This window comes from Lynx rufus, unplaced genomic scaffold, assembly GCF_022079265.1.
Source record: "Lynx rufus isolate CCGP_SWC_20201006 ecotype Redwood Valley unplaced genomic scaffold, mLynRuf1.p SCAF_4, whole genome shotgun sequence".
NCBI lineage: Eukaryota > Metazoa > Chordata > Mammalia > Carnivora > Felidae > Lynx > Lynx rufus.
The window spans coordinates 9440028-9457526 of NW_025814856.1; the positions used below are offsets into that span (position 1 = coordinate 9440028).

Here is a 17499-nt window from a genome sequence, read left to right on the forward strand (position 1 = left end):
ATCACCCGGAGACACCCCCTCACAGTCCGAGACGGGCCCACAGGTACACTGCACGCACCCAAGACACAATGGGTTGCACCTCCTGGACATCCTGGGATCTAGCTGGTCAACACCTACCCCGCAAACAGAAAAGCGCAGGGACACCCTCGCTCGCGGCCTCGGCCACGTCGAGACGCGCCTCCTCGGCCGCCCTCCACACAGAGGTGCCGCCAGTTACACCCACAGACACCCGGGAACACGGAGACAGTCACGTTCTTCCCTCAGCAGAGTCACAGACGGCCAACTCCCCGAGAGACACAGTCGTACTCTCGAAACACGGAGGCGCGACCCGAGCTGTTTACCAGCCCGGACACAGGGGGCACCCGTGGGTGTTGGGACCCCAACATCAGCCGTCTCCGTCCCACCCCAAGAACACAACTGCGGGCCGCGCGCACACCCCAGGCCCAGCCAGTCCTCCCAGCTGCCCTTTCCTGGGCAGGCCCCTCACCCTCTTGTTGGAAATAGGGATGGAAGAGCGGAGCGGGCTGAGCTCACACATTCCTGCCGGGACCTCTGGCCTGGCCCCCCTTGCTTCAATTCCTGCCCTTCCCTCCAGGTCTGGCCAGGGCCCCACCCCCCCTTCCTTGATCCCCACTCAAATCCTTGAGGATGAAGTGGGTTGTCAAAACAAGCACGCGGGGTTTATGTCCAGTGCAAAACATGGTGCACCGTGGACGCCAGCGGACCCCACACGTCCAGAGCGGGCAGGAGCGGGGGCTCCGTCATGACTGCTCCCCTCGGTCTTGGGGGGCAGGGCTCCTGCCCACAGCATTTGCCCTGGCAGGCCTCCATCTTGGGCCCGCCATCTTTCTTTTCCCAAGCCAGGCTTCCACACCCCTCCGGGCCCTGGTGCTCCCCACGGCCCCGGGCTGGGACGGGCTGTAGCCCACGGTCTTGCGCCCACGGCTCGCCTCAGGCTTGAGGTGGCGGGAGCTTCGTTCAAGAGGGAGCAAGACTTGAACCCCAGTAGGCCGAGAAGCTCCGGCCTTTGACAGGAAGCCTGGTGGCCCACGGCCAGAAACCTCGTCAGGCAGAACGGGTGTGGGGGGCGGGGGGAGGGTGGCCCAGGCAGGCTCCTAATTCAATTTGGAGCCTGAAGGGGATGGATTTCAGCTGCTACATTCTTTCCCAGCCTTGGTTCACCCCCTTCTCCCACCCCGAAGCCGCCACACAGGTCCAACGGCAGATAGATTCTTTATGTTCGAGACAGCAAATTCAGATACAAAAGCCCACCGCCATCCTCCCTCCTGCCCCTTCTGTCCGGGGCTGGACTGAGGGAGACACAGGGGGCAGGAGAGGGAGGGAGGTTGGGGGGTTCACAGCAGACTAGTATTTCAAATGCAGAGGTAACAGACTCCACAGCGAGGGGGTTCCTCTGGGGGGGGGGCGCGGAGGGGGAGGGCGTTATTGCATTTGCTGAGGGGGGATGCCCCCCTTCTGCATTCCCTGCAGCAGGAAACTAGGGAGGTCACGACCCCCAAAACAGGCCCCAGGGAGACAGAGGGACCAGTTTGGCAGCTGATGCGGAAAGTGTTGCGGGCGGGGGTGGACGCCCAATCTGGCTGGTCCCTCCCCGCGCCCGGCCCGGCTGAGGTAGGTGGGGAACAGGGCAAGGGGGGACCGGGGACCCCACCCAGGGCGGGAGCTGGGGAGGGGTGGTACCGATTGGAGTGGGGCAGGGGCCTGGCCCCACCTCCACTCTGCATCATCCTCGGGCTGCTGAGCCAGGTCCAAGCCGGATGCTGGGGTCCGGGCCACGGTGTCCCTCCCACAGGGGGCTCCCACCAAGCGGAGCCAGGTCACTGAGAGGTCTGGAGGGAGGCCTAGAAGCGGCCGACCTTGGCATCCCCAATGGCACCCCAGACGTCAAAGACAAACTCATCAGGGAAGGCAAAGTCACCAAGCCGTTCGTCCAGGGCCTCCGCCAGCTCATCCGGGTTCCTCTTGTCCTTTCCGAGCTCCACCATGGTGGCCGCTGGACAAGGGTAGGGGGCGGAATGGAAGCACAGATGGCAGAGGTACCCAGGAGACACCCAGCCCCGCAGGACCTAGAAGCCCCTCCCCCAAACTCGCACCCATCCCCAGATGCAGGTGTCCCCACTCACCCAACTCCGTGTCCCGGATGCCCATGTAACTCTCCAGAAGGTCATCTACCTTCTCAATGGCCTTCTCCTCAAAGGCTGAGGGCTGGGGGGTGGGTAGGAGGGACAGCGACACCACAGTGATGTGAATACGTTTGCCTTCGTACTTACTGAGTGCCGCACGATCTTTTCACCACTTCCCGTGTATTAAGCCACGGCTCATCCTCACCACAACCCTGGGTGTTATCGTCCCATTTTACACACAAGGAAACTGAGGCCCACTTGCCCAGCAAAAGTCCCAGAGCTGGGATGTGGCAGAGGTAGATGATACATCTAGTGCTCCGAGGTCCTCAGCTAACAAAGGATGCGGCCACCTATGGGTGCGCGGGGAAGGAGGGAGCGGGCTGGGCTAGAGCACTCACCACATCCTCTACTGTGGCGGGGCCGCGGGATCTGAGCCGGAGGGTCCCTCGGCCAGTGCCCAGCTGGGGGCCAGAGCCAGGGCGGCCACCCCCTGAGCGTACGCTGATCATATCTGTGGGAGGCAGGCGAGGGGTGAGTGAGGGTCGGGGAAGCCCAATTCCAGCATGCCCTGGGCAGGACCCCAGGCATCCTGGCCTCAGTTACCCTCTTCTACCTTCTTGAAGCTTCTGCAGGCTCTGGGGAGATGGGGCCTGAGGTGACCCCAGGAGGGCAGGACTCCCAACTCAGGCTTGGCATGGACTGGGGAGGGACAGCCAGGGGCTGAGAATGGAAAAGGCTGGAGGGGAGATAGAAGGGGGCCCTGTTCCCAGGGCAAGAGGGACAGGAAGGGGGTGGGTCCTGGGTCTTGAGCTGCTTTCCCCAAGGCCAAGGAGATATAGCTGCTGGGCCAAGGACCAGCCCTGTCTGCCGGGGGAAGCATTTGAGAGTCCCCCACCCCCAACCTCGGGGGCCTCAGGCCCATTCCAGAGAGTTAGTGAAGCCAGACGGAAAGAGGGGGTACTGGCACAGGGCAGCCAACCCTGGCCTCTCCAGGCTGGGGGGGCTCGCCAGGGTTGGGGGCGCTTGGCTGGGCTAATGGTTCCGGGAAGCTGGGTGCGGGGGCAACTTCCTCCTTGCTCTGGCCCTCCGGGGCTGGGCAGAGAGCCAGCACCCCTCCCCAGGGCAGGGCGGGGCTACCCCTCCATTCCACCGCAGCTGGCTGGGTTTAGGCGCCACCTGCTGGTGGCTCCCTGCCACTGTAGCCTGAACCCAAGAGAATAGGGCGACGACAGGGGTTCCGGGGGGCAGCCCCCTCACCAAAAGCTTTGCGGGGCTCTGTGAGCTTCAGCGTGAAGGTGCGGCCTCGGGGTAACTCCTTGAGCAGACGGGCCACCTCGTAGTGGCGGCAGCCCAGCAGGCTCTGCCCATTGATGGCCTCAATCATGTCCCCCACGCTGATGAGCTGGATGTGGTCGATCACACTTCCCTCCTTAATGCGCTGTGGGGAAAGGAGCCGTGAGTCCCCTTGGCTCGGCCCTTGGGTCCTACGGCCAATCTTTACCCTTAGGACCCAGGTCTCCCCATCCACCCCAGGCACCTTGATGAAGGCATAGCCGGCCCCATTGTCGGTAATGGTGAGTCCCAGCGCCTCCTCGGACTTGAACACCTCTACCTCCTTGCGCTGCCCCTTGATGTGGGCGAAGATGAAGTCCTCCAGCCCGATCTGGCCCCCCAAGAGTTTGTCCATGTCCACTTTGTGGGTGTTGAGGGTACAGAACATCACCTGCATGGGGGGAGACACTCAACCCTCACCTTCATCCCTCGCCCTTTGCTAACCACAACCCGGGGGGGATAAAGGGAGCTGGGAAAGGGCTGGGGGTCCCCACACCGGGGCCTGACCACCCCCAGACTGGCCTCCACTGGGATGCAGCTCTTCTAGAGCCGGGATTTCTGTCCTAGCAAACACTCTGTGCTGGTTCCAGGGCACAGAGCCTGACACACAGTGGGTGCTCAGTAAAGGGCTTGTGGAATGAATGAAGGGGCACAGAATACCCGCCACCCCTACCGAGACCCCTGCATCTACTTCCTGCTCAATCCCACTGCGGCCCTTCTTGTCCCCCTGCCTTCAGCCCCCCAAGTCCTTGGGGTCAGGCCTCCCAATGCATCCCAGAGAAACGAACCTCACATCTGACCGCCAGACCCCATAATCAACTGGGGCACAAGCCTCCCAATGCATCATGGGAAGGTAGCATCCAGCCCTGGCCATCCATCTCCGCAGTCCACTGGGGCACAGGCCTCCCAATGCTTAATGGGAACTCAGCACCCAGCCCTACTCTCCAGTTCCCCACAGTTTGCTGGGGTGCAGGCGCCCTAATGACTGATGTGAACTCAGCACCCAGTGTGACCCCACCAGTTCCTCCGGTAGGGAGCTGGTGTCGGCATCTGCACCTTCAGCAACTGAGCCGCAGCTCACGGACAGGACGCACGCCCAGGCCTCAGCCCGCTGTCAGGGACCCTGGTGCCCAGCTCCCCGGTGGGTACCTCGGCAGCCGGCAGCCGGAAGGCCTCGGCGATCTTGCCATACAGCTCCTTGACGTTGGTGAAACCCTCGATGCGGCCAGTGGGACTGCCGTGGGCCAGCTGGGTGTGGAACACGAGGCGGGGCCGCAGGGCCGGGGGAGGGGGGGGCAACCCCATTTGGGGCCCCCCCGCCCCACCCCCACCCAGGGGCCCCGGCTCCCCCACGCCCAGCCCCCCACGGCCTGGCTCGGCCTCCTCATTCTCCACCAGAGGCGGCGCCTTTTTCCGCCGCCCCAGTCCCAGCGGCATGAGCGGTGAGAAGCAGGGGGCACACTCAGGAGACCTGCAGGGCGGGAAGGCGGGCTCAGGGCCTGGGCAGTGGCCTCGGGTCGCCTCTCCCCCACTAGGAGCACACTGCTGACCCGGTGAACAGACCGGCCTCGGCTCAAAACCCAGTCCCAGCGTTTCTGTACTGGTTCAGAAGTAACCACAGCATATAACACCTACTACGACCCCGTGCAAAGTGCTCTGTGACCTTACTTAATCCTCACACGACGTCGTGATATGGGGACGATATTTTGCTACGAATACGCCCACTTAACGAGAAAGTGGAGGCTCAAAGCGGTTACGTTTCTCTTCATTCTTCTAGGTATTTATTCATTATTATTTTTTTAAAGTAGGTTTCACGCCGAGTGCGGAGCCCAACATGGGGCTTGAGCCCACGACCCTGAGATCAAGACCTGAGCTGAAATCAAGAGGCAGATGCTTCACTGACTGAGCCGCCCAGGTGCCTCCAGTTTCTCCTTCTCTTTCTACTGGTTGCAGTCACTGGTGCTGTGCACAAAAAGTTTCCGACTCTCCCTTCAAAGCACACAGCCAGGTGACATTTACTGACCTCCCTGTGACTGGGCAGGCATATGACTAGTTCTGGCCAATGAGCTGTGAGAGGAGGGGACACATGGCATTTCTGGGCTGAAGCATTTCAGTACTAGATCAAGAGCCTCCGGGGGTCTGCATCTCCCAGGCAGGGTGACCTGACACATTTGTCCAGGTGGCAGCGCCATCAGCCTGGCCCCGAGTGACAACGGACTATGACGAATGGAACCCCCTACTGAGCTGCAATGGAGATGTAGCAGGACTAAAAAAACCTTTGTGGAATTCAGCCACTAAGATTTTGGAGGTTGTCGGTTACTGTAGCAAAACTTGTCCTGATACACTTTCTTTCTTTCTCCTACTGCTATTCTCTCAGTTTCTCTCTCCCACCCTCCTTTCAAATAAGTATCTTTCGCATACTTACTATATGCCATGCACCATTTTAGATACTGCCTTCAGTAAGATGACCAAGGTCCCTGACTAGGGGCACTGTATGCAGTTCCACAGGTTGTTCACTGTGCAAAAGCACCCGACCAAGGTGGCAAGTGGGACTGAAACTCAGCCTCTGCTCTGGCTTGTCGAGCTACATGCCAAGCTGATGTGTTTGCTGGGAGGAAGGCCTGCCTCTTTCTAACTCTCTCCTGGGTGCCATATACACCAGCTGGGGTTCTGTTCACGCTTTTCCGAAGCATACAGTCCAGAGGAAATGCGCAGTGAGCAAGCCAATGTGTAAAAGCCTAGTATAATTTCTAAGGGTGCTATGAAGACAATAAAACAAGATAAGTGCTTCTACCAACAAAATCAAGGAGGGCCTCTCTGAGCAGGTGAAGCTGAACTTGAGACTCGAATGACAGGAAGAAGCCTCCATATAACGATGTGAGGCAAGACAGCTCCAGGCAGAGGGAACCGCCAGTGCAAAGGCCCTGAGATGGGGACACACTTGGCATGTGTTTGAGGGACAGCAAGTGGGCCTGCATGGTTGGAACAGAGTGGTGAGGGGGACAGCAGGAGGAGGTGAGGGCAGGGAGGGATAGGGCAGAGCGGGCAGGGCCTTGAGGGCCCAGGAAGGACTTAGGCTTTCGCTCTGAGCGAGGGGGCAGCCACGGGAGGGCTCTGAGCAGACTCGCGGACTCTGCTCGCAGAGCAGCAAGGGGCCAGTGTAACTGGAACAGAGAGAGCGATGCGTGAAGAGGGGGGGGTTAAAGAAGTGCTGGGCGTAGGAGGGGTCGACCGTGCCGGCTTCCCAGAATGGGAAGGAGGTCAGGTTTCATTTTCAAGCCATGCACCCTAAGCCACAGAAGCTGCCCTAAGCCACAGAAGCCGGCAGCACTCTCGGGTCTGTCTGCCCCCCACGTGCAAAGTGGTTCCCTAGGCCACTCACTCTCCCTGGGCCTCGGATGCCTGTTCTACAGACGGGGACACTCACCTGGCCAGGCTGTGCTGAGGATCACATCATGCCAAACAATATTCTTCTGTGTAAAGGGGACTTCCCGCTCCCTCCCTTCAACTCTCCTCTTCCAGGGAGCCCTCCCGGATTCCGCCAAGCCCAGTGCGCTGCGCTCACACTCACGCATCCGCTCATTTGCTCCCGCATTCATTTGTCTGCTTTCCACCGCCTCCTCTACGGGCACCTGGTCCAGCCCCATCATCTCTCACCTACACTAGTGCGGTTGCCTCCTCCGAGTCTCCTGGCTTCTGCCCTCACCCTCCACGGTCTCCGGTCAACACGGCAGCCAGAATGATCCTGTAAAACACAAGTCCCGTCTCACCTCTGTCCTCTGCTTCGACCCCTCCCGGGGCTCCCACCTCATTCACAGTAAAAGTCACCGTCCTCCCCTCCACCCACACGCCCCAAAAGACCTGCCCCCATCGCCTCCCTGCCCCCACCTTCTCCCGCTCTCCCCCTTGCTCGGTCTTCCCAGGCACACGGGCCCGGTCCCTGCCCCTCTAACACACCAGGTACAATCGAGTGTCCGAGCTTTTGCACTTGACTGCGCCCTGTGGCATCCACACAGAGACTGTCACACCTCTTTCAGGTGGGATGTAGATTTCATCCACTGTTCTCGTTCACTGTTTTGGGAAAGGGCAAGGCAGTCTGTCTGCCTTGCTCATCCCTATATTCTTAGCACAGAAAACAGTGCCCGGGGGTGTAGCAGGTGCTCAGTATGCATTTGTCGAATGAATGAAGGGATGGATGAAGGAATGATCCTAATAGTCATTAGCCCACCGGTCCCCGTGCCTGGCTCTGTGGTCCCTGCCCTCGAGGGGATACTGTCTCCCCAGCAAACACGCAAGCCCCACCTCTGTGATCCTCAGCCCTCACTTCCCAGCATGGTGCTGGGTGCAGGGTAGGTGCTCCATCGGCCACACAGACACGGAGCGTGTCTCCCTCACCTTTCATCGCAGTTTCGTTTTTACTCCCTTCATCATCAGTGATGCTGAACAACTGTTAACACGTTCATGAACTGGTTGGATTTGTCCTGTTGCAAACTGCCTGTTTAAGTCTTTGCCCGCTTTTAAAAATTGCATTCAGTTTGTTTTTTATCATAATGCCTATCTTTTTTCTTCTTGATTTGCGGGCACTCCTTAGACATTTCAAGTGACCGGTCTTTTTTTTTTTCTTTAATGTTTTTTTTAATGTTTTTATTTATTTTTGAGAGACAGAGAGTGACAGAGCACAAGCGGGGCAGGGGCAGAGAGAGAGGGAGACACGGAATCTGAAGCAGGCTCCAGGCTCTGAGCTGTCAGCGCAGAGCCCGATGTGGGGCTCGAACTCATGAACCGTGAGATCACGACCTGAGCCGAAGTGGGACGCTTAACTGACCGAGCCACCCAGGCGCCCAAGAGACCAGCCTTTCATCGGTTATCCATCTCTCTATCTCCAGCACCCATCGCAGAAGGCGCTCACAGAACATTTGACAAAAAAGAAAATTCTGAATGAACCAAAACTTTTGCCTCGGGGTATGAAGGTATTTCATCACACTCAATGATGCTTAAACAAACAAAACCAGCACGAATCCTCATCATCCCCTCCCCTGGTTCTCCTTCTGCTGCTCCTCATACATTTTAGCAGGAGGCTGAGAACATGAGTCTGGAACCTGGCTTTTCCACTTACGAGCTGTGTGACCCTGGGCAAGTGTCTTAACTTCTCTGAGCTCCAAGGAAATCACGCATGTGGGCGCACAATAAGGGTTCCGTAAAGGGTGATTTTTCCTACTGGTTCCATCTGTCCCATCATCTTTCAGTCAGCTGCTAAGATTCAAACGTCCCCCTTTTCCCAGGGCCCCCACATCCAGATCACCAGTTCCCAGCCTCCTCACTCTGCCTACGTTTGCTGCCCTGGTTCAGGCTAGTTTCCATGGCCTTACCTGTGAGGAGGGAATAGTGGTGGTGAAGAAAGTGAGTGATTAATGAAGTTGCCTTCCAGGCTACAAGAGGCAGGATGGCCTGGGTTCAGATCCCACCCCTGCCACTTACCAGCTGTGTGGCCGTGGGCAAGTCACTTCATGTGATGGGGCCTCGGTTTTCTCATCCGAAAAAATGGGCAGAATTCCTGTTTCTCAAGGTGCTTATGGGAGTCCAAAGAGATCACGCACACAACCTGATTAGCATTAACAAGCATTTTGCCTGACATTCAATTTAAGGAAACTGTTACTATGATTGTCATTATGATTACTGCCTCCTCCCCTGCCCTGCCCGGGAACATCCCAGTCCTCTCTGCCTGCCTGCCTTGGCCTATGCTAAGCCACCTCCTCCAGGCAGCCTCCCTGGCTTGCCCCAGCCTGTAGGAACCGCCCCTGTGGTCCAGACAGCTCAGGCCCATGAACTTAATTACACGTTGCCCTGGCAGAACTCTTGTCTTCCAGTCTTAGGCTGCTATTTAACTTCGTGTCTCTATTTTAAAATGTAAACCAGATCGCGTCACTACCCGGCTTCCAATTTTACAACAGGTTCCCACCTCACGGGGGAAAAGCTCTGAGCTCCTTAATATGAGCCACAGACCCCTGCGGAACTGCCACTGTGACCTTATCCCGTGCCCCAGCCACACTATTCCAAGCTCGGTCTAGCCTCAGAGCCTTTGCCCTGGCCGTGCCCCCTGCCCGATCGTCCCATGGCTGCCTACTTTTTGTCATTCAGACCCTGTCTCTGAAGTCACCTCCTCCAAGAGCCCCCCCCACCCCCGCCTTGCCCAACAGATTCTACCAAGCCACCTCCTCATATTTTATTCATAGCACTTTTATTCATAGCACGGAGCACTTCTCCCGTCTGCAGGGATCTTTATTTCCTTGTTAACTTGGTTGTGTCCACGAGAATGACAGCTCCCACAGAGCTGGGAGTTTTGTCTTGTTCACTATTGTGTTCTCTGTCCCAACAACAGTGCCTGGCACATGGTAGGTGCTCAGTAAGTGTAGAATGAATGGATGTGCCTTATGCCCTCATCCCGCCTACTCTGAGCCCTCCTATCCTCGGAACATGCCTGCCGTGGAGTTGCTAACGGCCACCCCCTCCCTACGTTCCCGGTCTCCCCTCAAACCTGAACATAGGGATGGAGGAAAAGAGCGTCAGCTTGGGCGCCAAGCACATTGGCTGGAATCCCAGCATTCCCACCCTCTCTTCCCTGGGAAGGGCCTGAAACTTAGCAACGCCACAACCACGCAGAAGTGCAGTGGGGGCAGCAGGAAGCAGGGGAGGGGGTTCCTGGGGGCTGACATAAACTGGGGGAGGGGGGGACACCACACCCAGCCTCCCCTTTCCAGTAGGATATTGCTTCGGAGAGGAGGAGGGAGGGGGAGGCCTCTGATTCAGTCTTGAAAAACCGGCTCCCGGGTGTTTCCGGGAGAACGCCTACTGCCCAGGGCCTCAGCCCAGGCTTCCCAGAGGGGCCCAGGGGGCAAAGGACCCCAACATCCAGGTCCCCTATGTCCCCCACAGACATCACTCTCTTCTTTGGACCTTGGTATTCAGACCTTGCCTTTCCAGCTCAGGGGAGGCAAAGTAGGGCTGATGTCTGGTGACCTCTTAGGGGGAAAGCAAAAACCGGCAGGTGTGGCCAGATGTGTATGCTTGGGGGCTGGGGATAGCAGCAAGCAGAGAGGCCACGGAGCCATGTGGTCTAGTGGCTGAGACTCCAGATCTGGACTCTGCAGCACGGGTTCGAGTTCCAGATCTGCCACTTACTAGCTAGCTGTGTCACCCTGGGTAAGTCACTCTACCTCCTGGGTCTGTTGCTTCACCTCTAAAAGAAGTAAGCGTACCTTCCATGAGGTGTTTAGACCCACTGATACGCATGGCGTTCAGCAAGTGCCAGCCGGGGTGATTTTTTTCATTATTATTGTCGGGACCTCGGTCCTCCCCAGGCTCCTCTAGGCCCTGGAGGATGGGGACGAGGCCACCTCCAGGGAGATGCCCAGGCAGGGCTCAGAAATACCGACCCCGCGGCTGTCCCTGCCGGGAGGGGGGTTGTCCAGAGGAGCGCAGGGGGCAGGGTGGCCTGTCGGCCCCGTTTGAGCGGCGGGAAGCGTCTGACCCTGCCCCCAGCGGAAAGACAGGCGCCCCTCTGGGAAGGGGCCTCGGGCATCCTGGCGCCCAACCTAGACTTCCAGCCATGTCCCTGGGGCCGGCCCCGCCCCGCTCGATCCGCCGGATCCCCGCGCGTCTGAGGCCCCGCAGGCCCGCGCTGGGGTCCCCGGAGCGGCCGCGCCCCGTCCGCGGGGGGCACTCACCTGCGCCGCCTCCGCCACCCTGCGCGCGCCCCGCTCGGCCCTCCGCAAACTCCGGGCCGGGCCTCTCCCGCAGCCGCGGCCAGGGGGGCGGGGCCGGCGCCCGCGTCCCGCCAATCAGAAGCGGCCGTCCGACGCTCGTGGCCAATCCGCGCCGTGCCGCCCCGCCCAGGGTGGTTTCGACGGAAACATTCCAAAGGGATCCCTCCGCCTCGCCCGGCTCTTCCCGACCCACCCCCCCCCCGCGCCGCGGCGCAGTGGACCTTCCCACCCCGCCTAAGCCACGGCAGGCTGTACCACCGTAGGGCGCGGAGGGGGGACCTGAGGCTGGGCCCCTGCCAATCGCGGGGAAGGAAGGAGACGAGCAACCAATGGGAAGCTGGGGCCCCTGGACCACGTGCTGGTGGCTGAGTGTCGGTCTGGGGTGTCCTGGTTGGTAAGGGGCGGGAGGGTCTGGGGCTGGTCAGCAGGTGGCCGAGGCTGAGTTTCGCCAAGAGGTAAACTCCCCACGTCCGGAAAAGCTGACCCTTTAGGAGACCCGGGAGGGGGCCCAGGGCAGCCCCCGATCCCCTCCTCCTTCCGGTCTGCCCCCGACCCGGCCCGGCCATCCTCGGAGCGGGTAAAAGGGAGGCATTCATTCCAGGCCGGCGAGCGGGCGGAGGATCGAGATGAATAGGGAGGGTCCCGAGTGTCCCTGCTTCCTGGGATGGACAATGGATAAGGGCATTCATTCATTCATTAATTCACTCGTCAAATATTTAATGTGCTGCTGCTCCGTGCCAGGCTCTGGCCTATCTCTACAGACACACCAACGGGGAAGCTGAGTGTGCTTCTGGTAGACGTAACAGCGCGTGCAAAAGGCCTGGGGGCCGGACAGAGAGATACAGCACATTTCAGGACAGTGCCGTATCCTAGGAGCTGGCAAAACTGGGGGAAATGGTGTAATGGAAGGGAAGACAAGGGAGAGATAGACTGTCTGCTTGTTGGTTAGGCCAGCGGATATTTACTGAGCACGTAATAGGTGCTAGACTATAAGGGGTACCCAACCAGCCCAAGCCATTGCTTTCATGAGGCTGTCTCCTCCATCTCAGTGCTCCCCACCCACGTCCGGGTCCTGAGACTGGCACAGAGCAGGGTGACAGCCCACATGTGTGCATCTCACCGTTGCCAGGTTTGGCTTCTAACCGAGAGTTCTCAGGCAGGAGGAGGTCCAAGAAACGCAGACACGAACGCACCTCATGCAGACCAGGACGCTGAGTTCCCAGGACAGGTGAGATTTCCTTGTTCTACTTCAAAGCCGGGGCCGCTGGGGCAGTTGAGGCTGGGCCAGGGGCTTGCTGTGTGTTCTGGGAATTGTAGTTCTTGGAGGCCCCTAACGGCTGCGACTCTGCTCAAGCTTCATTAAATAACTGGGTCTCTGCAGTGCCCAGGGTGAGTTGTTGCACATCCCAGCCCCGCCAGGGCCTACCGAGGGGAGAAGTGGAAGAGGAGAGTGTGGCCTGGGCTTAGCCACTGACGGCTTCGAGCGAGACCGGCCCCACCCAGCTGGCAAACACTGCCACTGCCGTGGCAACAGGCACAGCTATTGTCCTTCTCTTCCTGTTCTGCTGACCTCTGCCATCCCCACTGAGTGATCGGTTGCTGTGGCTGGGCCAGTGTCCTCTGTGGGACTGCACCCACTGCCCTGCTTGTGCCTGGCATCTGAGCTGCCTCCCACACACCTGAAGAGGACAGTATGTGGGGCCACGGGGACAGCAGAGTCCTGAGCAGAATCCACCTGGATCCACCTGTTGACTGATGAGGCGCCCAGGGAGGGGTGTGGGGGTTGTCCAAGGGCGCAGAGGTGGCCACCTCTTGCCCCTTTGGGGGGAGGAAAAAGTCTGGAGTGCCAGCTAAAATGTGCCGAAGGAAAGATTGAGTGAGAAAATCCCCATTTTGCAGCCAGTAGAGGAATAATTAATTCAGGCTAGGCTCCTCAGTGGGGGAGTAGATATTCACAGTCTCGAAGGACCAGCCCACAAATTACTTGTTAATTACAGTGGGAAAAAGATACCTCAGAAAATTCACCATGGAGAAAGTTGGCAGTCACCACTTTAACCAAATGATCAAAATTAACATCAGGGATGGGACAGGCTGACCTCACATGCATCTTGCTGTGATGTACTGAGAAGGACACCTGCAAAGTACTTGGTCCTGTCCAAAGTGTTTAACCTGAGTCTAATCATAAGGACACAACCAGATACTTCCTGATTAAGGGGCATTCTGCCGACAAACAAATAAACAAACAAAAAAACCCCAAACCAAAAAACAAACACCAAAAGTGCCTGGACTCTTCAAACAGATCTATGTCATGAAAGGGAAAATCCATCTATTCATCGAATGAATGAAGGAGTGAATGAATGAAATGCCGGGAAACTGTTCTAGACTGAAGGAAACAAAGAGATGACAGCCAGAATCAATGTATAATCCTTGATTGGATCCTTGATAATTTTCTTTAAAAAAAAAAAGGATGAAACAGCTACAAAAGATATTCTGGGGATACTCGAGGATATTTGAATGTGGGTGGATCTTAGATAATATCATATCCAGGTTAAATTTCCTGAATGTGGGCAGTGCACCGTGGTTGGATAAGAGAATGTTCTTATTTGTGGGAAAAACACACTGAATTCTTTAGTGGTAAATTTGTGATGGTTGCGACTGCCAAATAGCTCAGAAGAAAACCGTATGTGTATATATATTATATACAACATCATAATATGGTATACATTAGTATTAATATAGAGGAGGGGAGGAGAGATAGCGTGAGCAAATGTGGCAAAATAGTAACAATTGTCGCTGAAGCCAGGAGAGTAAGTAAGCATATGGGTATTATTTTACTGTTCTTGTGAGTTTTCTTTTTTTTTCCCATACATTTTTTTATTCTCTATTTTTGAGAGAGAGAGACGGTGAGACAGAGCACAAGTGGGGAAGGAACAGAGAGAGAGGGAGGCACAGAATTCAAAGCAAGATCCAGTCTCTGAGCTGTCAGCACAGAACTCGACGTAGGGCTCAAAGTCATGAACCGCGAGATCATGACCTGAGCCGAAGTCGGACACTTAACCAACTGAGCCACCCAGGCGCCCTAAGTTTTCTTTTTTTTTTAATGTTTGTTTTTGAGAGACAGAGAGAGAGAGAGAGAGAGAGAGAGAGCAAGTGGAGAGGGGCGGAGAGAGAGGGAGACACAGAATCTGAAGCAGGCTCCAGGCTCTGAGCTGTCAGCATAGAGCCCCACGTGGGCTCGAACTCATGGACTGTGAGATCATGACCTGAGCAAAGTTGGGCGTTTAACCTACTGAGCCACCCAGGCGCCCCAAGTTTTCTTTTTTTAATGTTTATTTATTTTTGAGAGAGAGAGTGAGTGGGGGAGGGGCAGAGAGAGAGGATCCGAAGCAGACTCCAGGCTCTGAGCTGTCAGTACAGAGCCTGATGCAGGGCTTGAACTCACGAGCCGTGAGATCATGACCCAAGCCAAAGTCGGTCCCTCAACCGACTGAGCCATCCAGGGGCCCCTCTTTTTTTTTTTTTAAGTTTATTTATTTATTTTGAGAGAGAGCAAAAGAGCGAACAGGAGCAGGGGAGGGGCAGAAAGAAGGAAAGGGAGAGAGAGAGAGGATCCCAAGCAGGCTTCGCACTGTCAGCACAGAACCTGACTCGGGGCTTGAACTCACGAACCTCGAGATCGTGACCTGAGCTGAAACCAAACATCGGATGCTAACCAACTGAGTCACCCAGGTGCCCCTTCTTGTGAGTTTTCTGTACCTTTGGAAATTTCAAAATAAACATTAGGGAAAAATACCCCCCAATTCCCTCCCATCTCTGGTGCAACACTGCCATGGGCTTAATGTGCACCTTTCTGTTTGTATGTTTCCTTGAAAATGTGCCTTGTTTTATGTGAGTATTCTATTACATTTGGCTTCTTACTTTCCTTTTCCAGTTAGCACTGTATTGCTTGCTTGCTTGTTTGCTTGTCTTGCAGTAGGACTTCAGTATCCATCCGTGTTGTCAATCTCTTGCGTCTGTTTTCTTCTGATTTCTACTTGATGTTCCACAGATGCATCCCTCACGTCTTACGACTCTGTCCCCTGGGGATGGACATCAGGCAGCCTCCAGCTCCCAGCCACTGCAGCCTTGGACATGTCCCTTCAGAGACCTGTGTGGAAATCTCCCTAAGAGAGAGACCTGGTTGCAGAGATGCTGGATCACAGGGCACAGTCCGTTGCTGTGTGGCGTCCTGGACTGGCTGCCCCCAGCCACACCTTCTGTCAGTGCAGAGGGTCCCATGTACCCACATCTCCACCAGCTGTTAGCTTTATCCAGCTTCTGATTTTTACCACTCTGACTCGATGTCAAGTGACATCACCATTGCTATCTTTCACATTTCTCTGATTTCAGGTCACTTTGAGCATCTCCTCATTTGCTTGATCGCCTTCAGTTTCTCCTCTTTTGTAAATTGCCTGTTCATATTCTTTGCCCTGTTTGCACTTGGGTTGCCGTCTTTTACTCGTTGATTTGCATGTGCTCCTCATAGAATCTAGCTGTGCCCTGTCCCATCCGATCTGTCCTACACGAAATCTCTGCTCTCCACATGTAGGTATGAGCACTTGAAATACGGCAAATACAAATTGCGATGTGCTAAGTGTAAAATACACACCAGATTTCGGAAACTTAGTACAAAGAAAAGATGTAAAAAGATGTAAAAGATGTAAAATATCTCATTAGCTCATTTTTATTCTGTCTACGTTATAATAATAATAATAATGTGGATGTATTGGGCTGCATAAAATGTACTACTCAAATTACTTTCACCTATTTGTTTTTTATTATTTAAAATTTTTTTTAATGTTTATTTATTTTAGAGAGAGAGAGAGAGAGAGAGAGAGAGAGACAGCAGGAGCCTGGGAGGGGCATAGATAGGGAGACACAGAATCCGAAGCAGGCTCCAGGCTCTGAGCTGTCAGCACGGAGCCCGACGCGGTGCTTGGCCTCACAAACTGTGAGATTGTGACTGGAGCCGAAGTCGCACGCTTCACCTACTGAGCCACCCAGGTGCTCCTGAGCCGTGTAACTCTCTTAACAGCCCTGTGAGGTAGGTGCAGTATGAGGCATTGCGAACATATTCTCCCATTCTGCCATGTGATGATTCGTGTCACCATTATATCCTTTCTTGGAAGAAAATTCTCAGCTGCAATACAACAGGACTTACTCGCTTGTGGTTTCCACCCATGATGTTTCATTAAAGGGGCTCTTAAGTCACAAAGTCATTCTTCTGTATTTTCTTCTATTCGTTCTATGGTTTTGCTTTGCTTTTGCTTCTATTCGTTCTATGTCTTTTATTCCATCTCTCGTCCACCTCAGGTTGTGGGGTAGGATACAGTCTTTTTTCTCCATCACCTCTACTGGTCGCCGGCTGTGTGGCCCCGGGCAAGCCCCTTCGCCCTGTGTGCCTCAGTCTCCTCCTCTCTAAAATGGGAATAATAATAGGACCCACCTCCTAAAGCTGTTATGATTACGTCAGAATAAAATGAGCTCTTCTGTGTCAAGTGCCTACAGTCGTGTTGGGCAGATAGTAAATGCTCAATGAACACCAGCTGCTATTACTAAACGGTGTTGTGGTCACAGAGATGACCTCAGTATGTCATGATAGAAACATGATAGAAACAGACACCTTTATTAAGCTCTTACTATGTACCAGGGTCTGTGCTGCCTGCTTTTCATGAATAATCCCACTGGATATCACCCCTATTCTACAGAGGAGGAGGCTGAGGCTCAGAGAGGGGCAGCCACTAGCTCGAAGTTGAACAGTGACTCATAGGTGTGGTGTTTTCAACCCCAAGATACCCCTCTGGGTGGGTGGGGCCTGCTCTGAGCCATGGGGGACAGGGAGGACCAAGGAGGGACAATGCCCTGGCCACAGTGATCTTGGGAGTTTGATGGCCTGTGCTTGGGGTCCCCCTATCAGCCTGGCAGGAGTGGTCTCAGCGGGACGGGCCTGGAGGGGAAGCAAAGGAGGTGGCCCTTCCCAGGCTGGGTCCTCTGGCCCCAGGTCTCTCAGACTCTGCTCGAGCAGCTGCCTTTTGCTGCTGGATTCTAGGATGTCATGATAAAACCCTGAAGCAGCACTGTTTTCTGGAGGGCCAATGGGCAGCTCTCTTTTTGAAATGCATCGCTGGTGATTTCCCACCACCGCCTTGGCCCCTTGCCTCGTCCAGCCCCCCAAGCAGCTGACTTGTGGCATCTCTCCCAGCTCCGTCCTCTCTCCATTC

General features: G+C 55.9%; 1 protein-coding gene across 2 annotated transcripts; it reads right to left on the reverse strand.

Annotated features, from left to right (window-relative positions):
• Positions 1-1225: 1225 nt before the first annotated feature.
• On the reverse strand, positions 1226-11249 carry GIPC1 (GIPC PDZ domain containing family member 1). Of its 2 annotated transcripts, XM_047095094.1 has the most exons (9): positions 11201-11249; positions 8955-9078; positions 7134-7221; positions 4626-4947; positions 3682-3867; positions 3402-3582; positions 2543-2655; positions 2145-2226; positions 1226-2014 (listed from the first exon to the last, which is right to left on the reverse strand). In XM_047095094.1, exons 4-9 carry the CDS (start codon positions 4911-4913, stop codon positions 1863-1865), a joined length of 1002 nt encoding a protein of 333 aa, XP_046951050.1. In that variant the 5' UTR covers positions 4914-4947; positions 7134-7221; positions 8955-9078; positions 11201-11249; the 3' UTR covers positions 1226-1862. The 2 variants fall into 2 exon arrangements, with proteins under 2 accessions (XP_046951050.1, XP_046951051.1); XM_047095095.1 differs by lacking the exons at positions 8955-9078; positions 11201-11249 and having other exon boundaries at positions 7134-7301.
• Positions 11250-17499: the final 6250 nt, after the last annotated feature.

What these genes read in the sequence shown, in the direction of transcription:
- GIPC1 (XM_047095094.1), bottom strand. Translation starts at nt 4,913, where the DNA reads ATGCCGCTGGGACTGGGGCGGCGGAAAAAGGCGCCGCCTCTGGTGGAG. An exon ending in TCCGGCTGCCGGCTGCCGAG is followed by an intron (nt 3,868 to 4,625) that starts GTACCCACCGGG and finishes CCCCCCATGCAG; the next exon opens with GTGATGTTCTGTACCCTCAA. An exon ending in CATCCGGGACACGGAGTTGG is followed by an intron (nt 2,015 to 2,144) that starts GTGAGTGGGGAC and finishes ACCCTTGTCCAG; the next exon opens with CGGCCACCATGGTGGAGCTC.